Raw genomic sequence first — 15,401 nt, 5'->3', positions numbered from 1 at the left:
TAGCAACTCACAGCACTATCACTAAATGGCGCTAGAATTCTAAGATAGGTTTTAATTAAAGGAAGTCCTGTACAACAAATTAGTTTTATAATCAATAACGCCCACGATTACATGATTTGGAATCATTGTATTGTACCTATAAATTACGTAAGTAGGTAAAGGTAGGTACCTAGGTAATTTTAAAATCACTTTCAAACCAGTAGATATAATTTAATTTATGTCTTTGATTTCAAACTCACAAACAATATTTACTATGTGAATATACATACCTATTCAATAAAGATTTAGTAAGTAGATCGATAATATATTATTAAGTATAGTAGGTACTTAGGTATTATTAATTATTATGAAACGTAAGACTTCTTATCAAAGAGACTTACACTTTATCACATTATGATCCCTGACCTCTTCGAATGGTGAATAGCTGACGTAATATGAGCTCACGAAACATTTGCCTTTAAACGTATCACCATTTAATGTTAAATTTTATTTTAAAATGCTAATCAATGCTTCGGTTCACTGATAATGTGGCCTCACAGCGTTCAGTTGTGTTCACACTACAAGAACTGTTACTGATTTATAGTCAAAATGTTTTGTGTTTTAGTTGTTACCTAATGAATGTTATGTGGTGTGGTTAACACAATGGCATTTGCAGCGAGAAAGTGGTTAGTGAATTTAAGGAATATAAATAAATATAGCAAGTTTTGTTACGTAAGTAACCCAAGAGCGTAAGTACCTAACTTATTATTCTTTAGTAGCCGGCTAATTTTGCGACACGTTTGTGATATTCTGTAAATTGTTAGTAGTTTGTCTGCATTAATTGTTCGTGGCAGAAAAAACTTTTTACCCTCGACAGAACGGAGGCGGTAGGTCTACCTACATATTAAATGCGTGTGTTGATGCGTTTTTCTGCCATTACCATTTTCCTTAAAGATTACTGGGCTAATTTTTATGCCACCAGAGAGCACTGCAATTCACCGTGGATTTTCTTTATTTAATTTTATGTACTTACTGTTTAATTATGTCTTAAGCTAGAATATATCGACACGTAATAATATATCAAATCATAAAGATTCCACTATATACCTAATTATTTCGTATATTGAAGCTATCCTAATTTTGCATGAAAAAAGATGGATACGTTTTTATCATTTAAATAAATAGTGTGATTAAAATGTAAAACAGAGACAATTGTTTAGCTTGTACGTACGATAGATAAGGCCCAACTGGGGACCTAATCTTATCAAGCACAAATTACTTATTAAGTACACACAATATACAGGCCCGTTCATATTAAATATGGAAAGCCGGAGGAGAGCCAGGGTAACAGACTTAGCTCAACTCAGAGCTCAACGGGTTGCAAAGCTGAAGTGGCAATGGGCAGGGCATACAAATAGTTCGAAAAACCGATAAACGTTAGGGTCCCAAGCGAAATCGCAGCATTGAAAATTCAGGCGGTGCAAAATCATGGCATTGGTAGTCCTTAGAAGACCTATGCCCAGCGGTGGACGTCTATCGGTGGATAATGATGATGATGAAGCAATCAGGTGTATAGGTATAACAAACAAAAATACGACAAGAAAAAAAATATCTTGAGGTGAATAGATCGGGTTTGGTATCAATCAGTTTAGCTCATTTAGTTTTATTTTTATTTAATATTCATTTGTTCTGTGTAACGAAAGTTCTATCCAAATACAGGCAAATGAGCCTATCTGCCGAATAATCCAAAACCGATTATATTGATGTCAATTTTGATTATGTAATTATAAAATATTAAAATGGTACTTTTCATCGTATTTGATAATAAATAATATCTTATCTCATTATTATCTTTAAATCACATTCAGAACAATGTGTTATCAACTTCATAAATCCATCAATGCAATGCAATAGGTACAGTTTTTTCCTACTTTCTCTTAGTAGGTAGGTACTTATTTAGGTATTATGATTTGGTTTGCATTTTAAATAAATTTGTTTGAAAAATCACAACACTACATAGTATAATTTTAACTAAATAGTGAACTTTCCATAACATTTAGAAAACTTACCATAACTTATTAAAATCTTTTTCCAGACGAGATATGCATGTAACTCATGGAATCATCCGAATTACGTTCCTAGAATAAACAACCAGTTCAAGCCACGATGGCTTCACACTACTAGCACGGTTAACAAAACGGTTGCATTTAAATTATCTGATATCGGAGAGGGTATACGAGAAGTTGTTATAAAAGAATGGTAAGCAATATTACAAGTTATATTTTCATTTGCGAAAAAGCATGAATAAAGATTTGTAAATGAGGGCTAAAGCTAATTTAATGTTGTAGTACATTTATATTTATGAACTCGTCTTTCATTTGACACCCCACTCGATACAATAGCAAAAAAAAATTTTTGGAGACCTCCACCTTTTTTGATGTAACATCCGTTACCTAGGTCAATTTTTTCATATGTAGCCTATGTCACCCGGACTTTTACGACGAATTGATTGACACCTCATTCATCAAAATCGGCCCAGTAGTTTAGGCACTACGGTGGAACACACAGAATCTGGATACAGACATACATACACACATACATAGATACATAGAACATACATAGACTGCTAAAATCATAACCCTTCCTTTTGGCTTTGCCGCAGTCGGGTAATAAAAACCGTCTCTAGTATGTCCTGTGTATAACTAGTAATAACTGTTCCAGGTTCGTTAAAGTAGGTGATAAAGTTCAACAGTTTGAAAACATTTGTGAAGTGCAAAGTGATAAAGCAGCCGTGACCATCACAAGCCGGTATGATGGAGTCGTTACAAAGCTTTATCACGAAGTTGACCAGACTGCGTTAGTTGGACAACCTCTGGTTGATATAGAAGTTGATTCGTCAGGGGACGAAGGTATCGATTGTCCTGAATAACTTGTTAATACTAATAATCTTGGATAGTAATTATAATAAATTCTGTAATGAGGGTTTGATATTGTTGTTGTGTTGAGTTGGAAGAGTATAAACTTTATATTGTACAAGATGATGCCCGTGATTTTGTCCTCGTGGATTTAGGTTTTTTTTAAATCCCGTGGGATCTCTTTGATTTTTCCGGGATAAAAAGTTGCCTTTGTAAATTTCCGGAATGCAAGCTACCTGTATACTCATATAAATCTGTTAAACGGACGGGCCTCTAAGAATCTCGTGGCCTATGTCCTTTCCCGGGATGTAAGCTAAATGTGTATCAAATTTCATTAAAATTGGTTCAACTATTGGCCCGTGAAAAGCTAACAGATAGACAGATAGACACACATTCGCATTCATAATATTAGTATGCATTTGGATTATTAATTAAAACATGGGAACAACTAATATAATTTCTAAGATAATTATTTTGCATCTACAGATACACCGGCATCGGATTCTGCAACTGACGCTGCGAAAGATGTGCCAAAAACAAAAACTGAAAGCATTCAACGCACAAAAGTATTAACAACGCCAGCTGTAAGAAGAATTGCTGCTCAATTTCAGGTAAGATCTAAAAACTTTACAGACTTTGCCTAAAACTATATTCCGTTTTCCCTGCCAGCTTACAATATTGGGATTTTCAAAAGAAGAGTGACTAAGTGTGTAGATTGTATTGCATTCCTCTTTTGGGAGCCGTCCTAGCTTAAGTTCTAAGATGACGAAAATAATTGTATGCCCACCATTATATGATAAAAAAATATTATTTTGAATGTGTTGAACCCAGGTTCCTTATTGAAAGCCTAAATGAATTTTTGACCTTGTCATTATTTTAAGGTGGACCTCAGTAATATCAATGCGACAGGTAGGAATGGCAGAGTACTTAAGGAAGACGTACTATCTCACCTCAACATGACTGCAGATAAATCTAATGATGTACCAGATAACACTTTAGCTGTAGAAGCAATTCCTTTTCCTATGACTGCAGCTATCGCAAGAGAAGTTATTTTGGAAGACAAAGTTGTTCCTGTTACAGGATTTATGAAAGCTATGGTCAAATCTATGACAGAATCAATGGTATGATTAGATATTTATATATTAAAATAGCATTTTAATGTTCAAACGTGAGTTATTTCCATTTTTAAGTTTAGGAATATAGCTGGTAGGTATATCCTAATCTTAAAATACTATTGTTGACTGTAATATTTTTAGTGAAATTATATTATTGTTCTAGAAAATACCACACTTTGTATTTAGTGATGAATATGACGTGACAAAACTGGTAAAATCAAGGCAGGAACTTAACGAACTGGCCCAAAAAAGGGGGGTTAAATTGACTTACATGCCTATTATCATTAAAGCTGCTTCTCAGAGTCTCCTATCTTACCCAGTGCTAAACAGCAGCCTCGATAGTTGTAATGAAAATCTGATTTATAAAGCAAGCCACAATATTGGCGTTGCGATGGACACGCCTAATGGCTTAGTAGTACCCGTGATCAAGGTGAGTTATGTATAGCATAATATGTGATACTATTTCGCCAGCTCTTTGTTTTAATTTTTATATCTTTCATTTTCAACGATGCACTGCCGTGGGTTTATTTACTACTCTATCTTCACAATTTGTAGTATTTCCAAGATCTTCCAACTGTAACCATCTTGACCTATTCTATAAAAAATAATACTTACAGTACTTATGTATTGGATCAGTTTTGATGGATCCGTTTTAATTAAAATACGGAGTACCGAGTACAAGACACGAGTTGTAAACCTACGCATTGAATTAAGATTCTTCCTTCCTTAATTTTTTAACTTCCGCTAAAGTTATCTATTGTAATGAAATACATATTTTGCTTATTACAGAACGTGCAGCATAAGAGTATTTTTGAAATAGCAATTGAACTGAATTCTTTACAAGAAAAAGGATTAAAAAGCCAACTGGGGCTTAACGAATTAACTGGTGGAACTTTTACAATTTCTAATATTGGCATTGTACGTATTGTTGTATTTTTGCTTTTACTTTTATTCTACTTTTTACATTGTTTAATGGCAAAATATGTATATATGATACCAATCATTATTAATATTTCAGGTAGGAGGCACTTACACGAAACCAGTGATATTGCCTCCTCAAGTTTCGATCGGAGCTTTAGGAAAAATACGGGTTGGTAAAAAGAGTAATATTTTTCTAATAAGCTTTCTTTGCGCTCCTCTATTTTTTCAAGAGATAATATGAACTTATTTATGAAAGAAAGTGTAAGGATGAATAAGATAATAGTGCGTACTAATAGGTAATAGTGCGTACTTCATATTGTTTACTTTGATTATATTACGCTGCCATAAAGCCTTTTTTAAATATTTCTATGTATTTTTGTTTAGTCACTTAACATGTTACAGGCAATTTGACATGATTTACCTATAAGCTGATATACTAAGCAGACTTTAATGGGCTCAACTCTCGCCATTTAAAACTTAAACAAGGTTTTCACGCCACTCGCTCGACAATGCCTTATTACAGACCAGTAATAATGTGCGTCATAGCATTCCTATGACTTAGTCGGGTTGTAATGTTCTACTGAATATATGAGGGATGTAATGTAATTTGAATTCAGAACATCCCGCGTCCCTTTCACTCGCTAGAAACACGAGCCATAGAGTAAAGAGTAAAGATAATGGAAAATTCCTCCAGAACTTATCTGCGAAACGTTTCTTGTGGTGTTATTGCACCGCGAGATGAGAAAAGTAGAGTATTAATATGGGGGTAATGCTGTCGTTGTCTGTGGTGCTCCTAAACCCCGTGCTTCACTCAGTATTCTAGATACAACACCCTCGCTACGGTCGGGAGCTACTCTAAAGTCCCTCGTTACGCTTGGGATTTATCCCGGCGCTCGTGACGTAAGACATTACTAATTTACCCCCATCTTGAATAATCTGCTATTAAACTCACCTATCAACACGTGTGTTTGAATGGGCTAAATGGGTTAAGCATTTCTTTAAACCACACTTAAAGCTTGTGTGGTTAAGCCAGTTATAATCTTACTGCAACTTAAAATTTTCATTTACAGGTTTTGCCGAGGTTCGATTCAGAGGGTAATGTGGTCAAAGCTCATATCCTATCAGTAAGCTGGTCAGCTGACCATAGGGTCATCGACGGTGTTACCATGGCCCGCTTCTCAAATCAGTTAAAAGATTATCTAGAAAATCCTCAGAAGCTAATTTTAGATCTGTAAACCTTAGGGATCATGTATTTATATTATAAGAAGCTATTTTTGCAATGTTTTTGTTGAAAAAAATAAAATATTATTTTGTGATTTTTTTATAATTTATCATGCAGGCGTATAAAATTGTTTCATAAAATTGCTATCGTCGCAAAACTTCAAAACGAGTGACTTTGAAATAGGCTATCGTCCACTCCGGTATGCAGTGTGGGGTGTATTCGCGATGGAAGCGCGCAAATATCTCGGTGAATAGCAGGGCATCAATATTGTTTATTGGCGTCCATTTCAAAGCTAGAAAAGCCATATCAACGTCACAGAACTTTTTATCTGCAATATGCAAAGTAAAATCACTTAAGTTCGTAATACTAAAAATAATATCTGTAATGCAATAATATAAGTCAAATATCTATAAAATAATGTTCTAAAATAAGAACTAAGTATGCTGATATAATATGACGTCACTCAACATTATTATGTAGCATCATTGCATAGTTATCATAATAAGCAAGCTTATTAAGTCAATAGAGCGGTATATTTTATCAATCAATTTAATCAAACAAATAATATTTGCTATCTTTGTATTTTAAGGAGATCGCCCACCTCGACTTTTTGCAGCGATACAGTAGCGATGCAGCTGCAAAGGTCGCGGTACTAGCGATGCCTATAGTACCGCCTAGGCCCTTGCCACCTTTGCCTACGATTCTGTATATCAGAAACGCGTTCAAGTTACCGCAGCTGTATCGCTACAAAAAGTCGCCGTCCGATGGCCCTTAAAGATAAACACTTTACAAGTCTTTTTATTTTATACTAGATGATGCCCGCGACTCCGTCCGCGTGGATTAAGGTTTATTTGAAAATCCCGTGGGAACTCTTGCTTCTCCGGGATAAAAAGTTGCCGAAGTTAATTTCCGGGACGTAAGCTACCTCTGTACTAAATTTCATATAAATCGGTTTAACGGATAGATTCTTAAGAGTCCCATTGGAACTCTTTGATTTTCCGGGATAAAAAGTAGCCTATGTCCGTCCCCGGGATGTAAGCTAACCCTGTACTAAATTTCATTAAAATCGGTTCAGCGGTTGAGCCGTGAAAACGTAGCAGACAGACAGACAGACACACTTTCGCATTTATAATATTAGTAGGTATGGATAGTATGGATTGTGTTGTAACTTTTAAAAAGTCTTATCTAAAAAAGTTTTTCAAAAAATTGAAATAATTGATTTCTCGACAACTTCAATGTTTAATAATAAAATCTACTCGTATAAACACAAAACATACCAGCTATTTTTATAAAATAGACTTTTCGTGGCGATGATATTTGTATGTCATCTCGTTTGAGGGCCAGTAACACTCTTTGTTTATCACTCCAGTTTCGATCTATTTCTCGGAGTAGACTTGCTCGAGCTGCTTTTGTAAGTAGACCGTTTAACTCATGGAATTGACCGCCACTAATAACTTCAGTCACTCGAGCTATTGCCTGCAAGATTTGAATGTTACAATTTACAATGGACGTCCCGAGTTCAATAAAATTTTGTATGTACACATACGTACTTATTACGTATACATATTTAGCTTTTCCGCTACAATTTTAAGGGATTCGAAATGGCTAAATAAATGGCTAAAAAACGATAGCTAAATTATCGAACTTTTAAAGCAGACTTCTAGGGTTTTACCTGCTTAGCTCCAAATTTAAATTCTTTTTCTTCAAAGGTAGGATCCCATACATATCTTAGTACAGTGAAATCTATCTTGGTCTTCAACCAAGTTAAAGGATTTTGTACTAATATAAGCTTTGGAATTCGTCTCTTTCGTTTCTGCGGCAAATCACTGTCTCGACGACGGAACATAAAAGTTCTTGAAATTGTGCTAAGGAAATCGAAGTGTTGTTTAGAACCGTGTATATTGGCGTCATCTTTGAAGCTACTCTTTGATTCGAGTGCTCGAAAATTTGAAAAAAACTCTCGTTGGATCGATGATATACTTCGTTTACAAATAATTTGGCATGTTAAAATGTTTGGAGTACTTGGTTGACAGTAACTATTCTGACAATTAGCTGATTCCATGAAAGACGCACATCGCGTTGCAAATGGCCAGCACACTTTGGCAAAATATTTTGTAGTGCCGATCATCTGAAATTCAGAAATTATTTATTGTAAATTGCCGCTGCCGTAGCCACAGTTTTACGAGCCGTAAGTAGCTATGCCCGTAGCCTGTTAGTTTTCATTCTGGACTCTCATTAATTCTGCCAGTTAGGGGCTACAGAAAATGTAAACCTATGTAGTACTTAATTGCCTAAGCTGTAAAATTATCATTTACGGTTTTGCTAAATATTCAAAAGTATCATTCTAGTTTTATTACAGGAAAATAAATATATACTTTACTCGACTGTTAGCTTAAGCCCGTAGACTGTCTCGTTATTTCTTCTTTAATATTTCCTCAACCCGAGGGTTTGCCAAATAAAATTAACATCGCGGAAAGCTAGGAAAATAATGCACGGAATACCTACCTTTATACGCGAAGTATGCGGTGATAGGCAGGCTCATAGGCATAGCATGGTTATAGCTACCTAACTACCCATTTGGATATAATTTTAAAGGACATGGATGATATTTATTTATCAAATTTGTTTACCATATCGCCATTGCAATGTGTTTAGATATTAAACGATAAAGATTTTTTCCCTACATAGGTATTAAGTACACATCCCCCAACTTGCATAATTTCTCATTTTTATAATTAGTTACTAAACCATCCTAAAACAGTCCTAAAAACAAATTATTCAATCAAACATTTTGTCAAATTCAAATGCCATGAAGCATCTATGAAGGCATGAAGCGTCAGATAATTTACATTCAGAAAAAAAAAATTGTAAAGGTCCTAGAAGGCTTTACGATCTACGATACAATAATTTTTAAAACCAAAATGTTTAAATAATATAAAATAAATAAACCAATTATGATGTTTAATTAAATCTAACCTAACTAGGTATTTATTATTGTTTTATGCGTAACCTACCTACTAATTATATCTGATGTCTTAATAATTACTATCTACCTAAAGCGATACCAATCGTCGATCGCTGCAGATACAGCACTATTGCCAGCATTATCGAGCAATGTAAAATTCCAGTCAAGTGCGAGTCAGACGAACGCACCAAGGGTTCCGTAGTTCCGTACCTTGGCAAGAAACTTTGAACTATGTACATTGCACATACTTAATTGGCTTAGTTATTATTCGACCGCTTCAAAAAAAGGATCGATATTATTTCGGGCAGCACAATATGAGAAGGTATAAGTTTAGGATTATTTTTAAAGCCGATTTCAAAAAAATTGCACTGTAGAGACATGACATCAAAACTCTAACAAATCTTTAGCTTTCTAAACTCCGGAGTAGAATTTTTTAACATTTTTCGTGATCACTCAAAAACTAAGTAGGTATATACGGTACCAAAGGATTAAATATGTAACTCTCTTTACCTCACTCGATCTTCGACTTAATCAATATTATTATAAAATTTCAACGCAGTCGCACCATGGGCACACCATGAGGGTTCCTTTTTTACCATTTTGGCACGGATCCCTAAAAATTAAGTACTTTTCAGTTTATCTACAATGTATAAAGTATAAATAAGGGGGCACTTCAGCGATTTTCACATTGTGGCATTATAGACCGGTAAGTTTTAATTTATATACCTAAATCCATTTATTTAGGACCTAGGTCATAAATCATGGTCACGGGTGTTCCCCGAGAAACGTCAACAGGTCATAATATTACTGGAGGCGCACAAGTCTTTACCTACAAAGAGTACATAACTACATAATACATGTAGTTATGTACTCTTTGTAGGTAAAGGCTTGTGATTAGTGATTACAGACGCTTAGCACTAAGGCGTCATCCCCATGGACGAGAGAATAGCGTCGATGCCGATGGTCTCGATACCTTTCTACCCGTTAAAGGACTAGTCCCCCTTGTATAGTCGTCATAATATGCCTTTTTACGGAACATCACTGCTTCGAACATATGACAAATTCTTGGGTTTCCTATTTACTTCTAAATTCTAATGAAAATTCACATCACGTTAGATCAATTAAATAATGTGTCAAATCATTTATTCAAATTGGGTACCAATGACCATTGTACACTTTTTGTCGAAGGTCAATTGTTGAATTTGTAATGATGTAATGGTGATATTATTAGGTGAAAGCTACGAGGGTTCAAACGCACCCAGGTCTGAGAAGAGCCAACAACGAACCAAATCACAAAATCACAAACTAATTAGAATTATCAAAGCTACTAGCAACTCATTCCCAAGCTTTCCACTTCTGAAAATTCGTAAATTTTATTACAGCATAATGTGGTCGACAATCGTGGGTGTGGTGGCGCTTGCCTCCGTGGCTTCAGCTTGCAGGGTAACTGTGACCACAGTTAGTGGCACTCATGCGCCGGCTCGCGTCTGTGGTGGGGACCTGATATTTTCGGATGAATTCAATGAATTCGACCTGGAGAAGTGGCAACATGAGCTCACCTTAGCTGGTGGCGGTGTAAGTTGTATTAAAATAATGTTATCCTAATGTCTTACTTAATGCCTACCGTATTTATGTAGATACATATCTACCTATTTTAAACCCCACCAAAAAGAGGGGTGTTATAAGTTTGACGTGTGTATCTGTGTATCTGTCTGTGGCGTCGTAGCTCCTAAATTAATGAACCGATTTTGATTTAGTTTTTTTTTTTTGTTTGAAAGGTGGCTTCATCGAGAGTGTTCTTAGCTATAATCCAAGAAAATCGGTTCAGCCATTTGAAAGTTATCATCTCTTTTCTACTTAGTTACTGTAACCTTCACTTGTTGGAGGTGTTATAAATTTTTAATTTAAACTTGTATTTTATTACCTGCTACTATTTATACGATACCAATAATATTTTTCTTACAGAATTGGGAATTCCAATACTACGACAACAATCGTACGAACTCTTTCACGGAAGACGGAGTTTTATTCATTCGCCCCTCTCTGACTGCTGATCAGTTCAGCCCTGTGTTCCTCAGGAGTGGTCGCCTCAACATCGAGGGTGGCCAGCCTGCTGACAGGTATGCTATGTTGAATACCTACACATTCGGACTTCGGAGTACAACATCACACACGGAGTAAAACTAATTAAATTTCGTTAAAATTAATTATTTAAGAAATTAATTTAAACGAATTATTGGAATGTCCTCCCAAAACCTACGCAAAGAACACAGATTCAACGCGTAGAAGTAATCCACGTATTAGTCTAAAATTTTATGTAATTTATACTGATGAATTATAATAATTAACGGATAAATATTATACCTAAGTCGATACCCAATACTGCAATCACAATATCTAATCATATTGATACCTAACTTTGTATAAAACAGCTAATTTGATTTTTACAGGTATATAATTTTAGATAAGTACAAACAGATAAACTGACTGACTGACATAATATCAACGTACAGTTTTAACCGCTCAGATAGACTCAGCAAAATGTGAGATTTCACATAATATGTACATTGGTTTTATCTGTAATGCAGAGTAAACCAAGAAAGGATTTTCAGGAATTTGCTCGGAAACAAACGCAACGGGAACCGACAGAATGATTAAAATTATATGAAAGTGGCACTTTATTATATGTACAAACTCCTATATTTACTGCTGCAATAAAAATAGAGATCTACCCAAAACTGTTACTTCAAGAGTCACTACTAATTAGTAGGGCATTTTAGACATTCCACATAGGTAAATACCTAAATAAAGGACAATCTTGGTAAATTCTTATACATCTTTAACGCGTCCCTAATACATAGGTAATCCGCAATCGCCGAATATCAGATATCTGGTCTTTAGTGACAATATAATATGTAACACACCTAAACAACAAATTGCAGATGTACCAACCCCCAGTGGTACGGGTGTGAACGTCAGGGTACTCCCAGTAACATAATCAACCCAATTAAAAGCGCACGCATCCGTACCGTCCAGTCCTTCAACTTCCGGTATGGACGCGTTGAGATACGCGCTAAAATGCCTGCAGGAGATTGGTTATGGCCAGGTATTTTGTCCTTCTTAACTTATATTCAGACTATCCCACCTGTTGAGCATTTTATTTCTAAACATTTTCTTCAGCTTCACTGCCGTTTTTGTTTTAAGTATATCTTGTAGTCTTGTGATGGTACTTTCATTAACTTCTACTCTTTACACACTTTCATTCCCATGACATCATGAGTATGATGTACCTACTTTTGCTATCGGATCTCCGGGTTCCAACTCATCAATCCTAAAGCTGCAGGGGTAATGTCCAAATAAACCGATAGAACGAAGGATCTGTACGGAGAATTGATAAAAAAATGTATACTTAACTTCAAATTATTTTATTAAAACTAGGTACATATTTTGCATGTTTTATAACAATTTATGTTTTCCAGCGCTCTGGTTCATGCCAACCGCCAACGCTTACGGATCATGGCCATCTTCAGGCGAGATCGATCTCACAGAATCCCGCGGAAATCGCAATATGTTGAGTAACGGTGTCCACATTGGCACTCAGGAAGCCGGCTCAACTCTGCATTTTGGTCCCTACCCTGATCTGAACGCCTGGGATAGAGCACATTGGATCCGAAGAAACCCTACTGGCTGGGACCGTAACTTCCACAATTACCAACTCGAATGGACTCCAGGTTAGATATTTTTTAAGCCTAACGTCGCTTTCTCTTCAACCGATAAATGTCCACTACTGGATTTTTCAAGGACGTTCACGGAACACGGTTTTAAACCGATTGTATCCGGTTGTGTCCGGTGTTTAGTATAGAACTCACGCCAGCTCTTATGGACCCCCAACATCGATTGGTTGGATCTTCGAGCTATGGGCCTCGCGCATTGTCACTGCTAATTTCTGATTTGATTACTTTTAGTCTAGTAAGTCCGACCAAAGTTAGATATTGCTCTCCGCGTGACTTCAAGCTCATCATTATGCCCATAATATGCTTTACATACAATTTTTTTTGCAGACTTCTTAAGATTCAGCATCGATAACATTGAATTAGGAAGGATAGCTCCTCCAAGTGGTGGCTTCTGGCAGTTAGGTGATTTTGCCAGAAACCGCAATATTCTTAACCCTTGGCGCTCCGGCAGCAAAATGGCTCCATTCGATCAAAAGGTAGATAAGTACATAGTTAATATTTAGTTAGCTAAATATCTATAGCATTTTCCTGTGTGGTTTACCTTGTTTAAAGTCGTTTGTTTTTCTGGGATAAAAATGACGCACATGGTCTATTTGTGTTTCAATTTTCATTCAAATCCACCGTTTGTAATAAAATATGTAGAAAAACTAATTTTGTAAAAGTTTAAAGAAAGGGATAATTTATGAAACATGATTTAATTTATTAAATTACTAAGTTGCCTATTAGGTAGTTGACTGTATTTAAGTGGTGGCATCCATTATTTTATTAATCCATACATTTTTTTTATATTTTTCAGTTCTTCTTAATTATGAATGTGGCCGTTGGTGGCACTAACGGCTTTTTCCCTGATGGAGTTCAAAATCCACAACCAAAACCTTGGCGCAATACTTCGCCAACGGTATGTACGAGTCTATCATTATACCTAATTTTTATGACACTTGTGTGAAGATTTCTGACAGTAACAACAAGGTAGACTGTACAGTCATATACAGCAGGTACTTACCTAGTGCGCGAGTCGCATTGCAACGTATACCTACCAACTGTTGAGCATAAGCTAATCATAGTGAAACCTGTTTAACTGGGGTTTTAGGGGGCCTAGAATTATTTATTACTTATAACGGTTTTTCATTTACACAGTTTCCCAAATAGGCAGGTTAACATGACAGAGAGGAACTGAGAGGTCGAAAAGTATATTTACCGTATAAAGAGGTTAAAATTTTACTACATATTATATACGTACGTAGATACATATTATGTATGATTTTGTAAAAAAAATATGTAATTGTAAAATAGCTTTATGATATATATATATATATTATAATAATGCTTGGATGGTTTTCAGGCCGCCGCTGATTTCTGGAACGCTCAAAACAGCTGGCTGCCAACCTGGCAGCTGAACCAAAACAACGGAAGAGATGCCTCACTCCAAGTCGACTACGTGCGCATTTGGGCTTTGTAAATGTTCTTTCGTGATTTATTTTTTAAAGATTTCGTGGCAGTAAAATTATAACGAAAGTCTTTGAATTTAATTTAACTCAGAATAGAAAACACCTACCTACCAATATTATAAATGCGAAACTAGCTAGTATGTCTGCTTTTAACGGTCCATCTATTTTTGATGAAAGGTACGGAGACAGGTTGTATCCCAGGGAAAGGCATAGACTATGATTTGTCCCGGAAAACCAAAGAGATCCCATGGGATCCTTAAATAGCTAAATCATGTGGGCAAAGTTGCAAGCATGCTCTATTTGATACAGAGATAGTACCTAGCTTGCATCCTGGAAACGGGCTTTTTATCCTGGCAAATCGAAAAGTTACCACGGGATTTTTGAAAACTAAATTCATGCGAACGAAGTCGCGGGCTTCCATTTACTTACCTAGAAAAGAAGAAACTGACTACTATAATGAGTTATTGTGTTAGTAGAAAGAGAAAAATTGCAAAACTACAAAACGTCAGACAGAATTTTGCACTAGTTCTGGCAGATATGATTATGAATTGGGGAATCACATTGTCAGTCGACTTGCTGACTAAACAGGCAATCCAAACCGCAGTCAAGTAGTCTCGTCATCTAAATCCAACAAATATACCTACTAACTCAGGATACAGAACAAACCAGAAACCTCAGTTCTGCTGAGTCTTAAGAAGGCGGACTACTAGGCTTTCACCGCTACAACTGTACCTAATATGAATATCTACACTCTTCGTCTTATCTGATAGTTTACGGTCTGAACAAGCCAGTTTGCGCAGTTAAGTGCGTTTGTGTCCTAATACTTCGTTGCACAGAGTACATTCATACTCCATACTTATTTGTATTTTAATCCTAATCCTGATATCCTAATCCTAATCCTGATATCCTAATCCTAATCCTTATCCTAATAATCCATACTAATATTATAAATGCGAAAGTGTGTCTGTGTATGCTACGTTTTCACGGCCCAACCGCTGAACCGATTTTAATGAAAGGTACAGACTTGGGGTACATCCCGGGGAAGGACATAGGCTATTTTTATCCCGGAAAATCAAAGAGTTTCTACAGGATTAAAAAAAAA

General features: G+C 35.8%; 3 protein-coding genes across 4 annotated transcripts; 2 read left to right on the top strand and 1 right to left on the bottom strand.

Annotated features, from left to right (window-relative positions):
- Positions 1 to 405: 405 nt before the first annotated feature.
- Positions 406 to 6,246, top strand: LOC123866903 (lipoamide acyltransferase component of branched-chain alpha-keto acid dehydrogenase complex, mitochondrial). The gene is made up of 9 exons (XM_045908674.1): positions 406 to 711; positions 2,075 to 2,238; positions 2,701 to 2,888; positions 3,381 to 3,505; positions 3,776 to 4,015; positions 4,173 to 4,439; positions 4,799 to 4,927; positions 5,028 to 5,099; positions 6,001 to 6,246. The coding sequence occupies exons 1-9, from the start codon at positions 619 to 621 to the stop codon at positions 6,163 to 6,165; spliced, it is 1,443 nt and encodes a 480-aa protein (XP_045764630.1). The 5' UTR covers positions 406 to 618; the 3' UTR covers positions 6,166 to 6,246.
- A 10-nt stretch (positions 6,247 to 6,256) lies between these two features.
- LOC123866910 (m-AAA protease-interacting protein 1, mitochondrial) lies at positions 6,257 to 8,978 on the bottom strand. 2 transcript variants are annotated; one of them, XM_045908689.1, is made up of 4 exons: positions 8,783 to 8,978; positions 7,825 to 8,280; positions 7,430 to 7,628; positions 6,257 to 6,480 (listed from the first exon to the last, which is right to left on the bottom strand). In XM_045908689.1, the coding sequence occupies exons 1-4, from the start codon at positions 8,783 to 8,785 to the stop codon at positions 6,296 to 6,298; spliced, it is 843 nt and encodes a 280-aa protein (XP_045764645.1). In that variant the 5' UTR covers positions 8,786 to 8,978; the 3' UTR covers positions 6,257 to 6,295. The 2 variants fall into 2 exon arrangements, with proteins under 2 accessions (XP_045764645.1, XP_045764646.1); XM_045908690.1 differs by lacking the exon at positions 8,783 to 8,978 and adding an exon at positions 8,658 to 8,775.
- A 195-nt stretch (positions 8,979 to 9,173) lies between these two features.
- Positions 9,174 to 14,360, top strand: LOC123866908 (beta-1,3-glucan-binding protein-like). The gene is made up of 8 exons (XM_045908686.1): positions 9,174 to 9,823; positions 10,500 to 10,692; positions 11,083 to 11,237; positions 12,060 to 12,223; positions 12,597 to 12,848; positions 13,179 to 13,327; positions 13,648 to 13,749; positions 14,194 to 14,360. Exons 2-8 carry the CDS (start codon positions 10,504 to 10,506, stop codon positions 14,308 to 14,310), a joined length of 1,128 nt encoding a protein of 375 aa, XP_045764642.1. The 5' UTR covers positions 9,174 to 9,823; positions 10,500 to 10,503; the 3' UTR covers positions 14,311 to 14,360.
- Positions 14,361 to 15,401: the final 1,041 nt, after the last annotated feature.

This window comes from Maniola jurtina, chromosome 7 (genome assembly GCF_905333055.1).
Source record: "Maniola jurtina chromosome 7, ilManJurt1.1, whole genome shotgun sequence".
Taxonomy (NCBI): domain Eukaryota; kingdom Metazoa; phylum Arthropoda; class Insecta; order Lepidoptera; family Nymphalidae; genus Maniola; species Maniola jurtina.
The sequence above is the reverse complement of the archived record's forward strand: the minus strand, read 5'-3'. Positions and strand labels throughout refer to the sequence as shown.

Coding starts and splice junctions, on each gene's coding strand:
- LOC123866903 (XM_045908674.1), top strand. CDS start 619: ATGTTATGTGGTGTGGTTAACACAATGGCATTTGCAGCGAGAAAGTGG. Junction 4,928..5,027: donor CAATTTCTAATATTGGCATT/GTACGTATTGTT, acceptor TTAATATTTCAG/GTAGGAGGCACTTACACGAA. Junction 5,100..6,000: donor GAGCTTTAGGAAAAATACGG/GTTGGTAAAAAG, acceptor TTTCATTTACAG/GTTTTGCCGAGGTTCGATTC.
- LOC123866910 (XM_045908689.1), bottom strand. Junction 7,629..7,824: donor TTAAATTTGGAGCTAAGCAG/GTAAAACCCTAG, acceptor CAAATCTTGCAG/GCAATAGCTCGAGTGACTGA. Junction 6,481..7,429: donor CTATTTTATAAAAATAGCTG/GTATGTTTTGTG, acceptor TGCATATTGCAG/ATAAAAAGTTCTGTGACGTT.
- LOC123866908 (XM_045908686.1), top strand. CDS start 10,504: ATGTGGTCGACAATCGTGGGTGTGGTGGCGCTTGCCTCCGTGGCTTCA. Junction 10,693..11,082: donor TCACCTTAGCTGGTGGCGGT/GTAAGTTGTATT, acceptor TTTTTCTTACAG/AATTGGGAATTCCAATACTA. Junction 12,849..13,178: donor CCAACTCGAATGGACTCCAG/GTTAGATATTTT, acceptor TTTTTTTTGCAG/ACTTCTTAAGATTCAGCATC.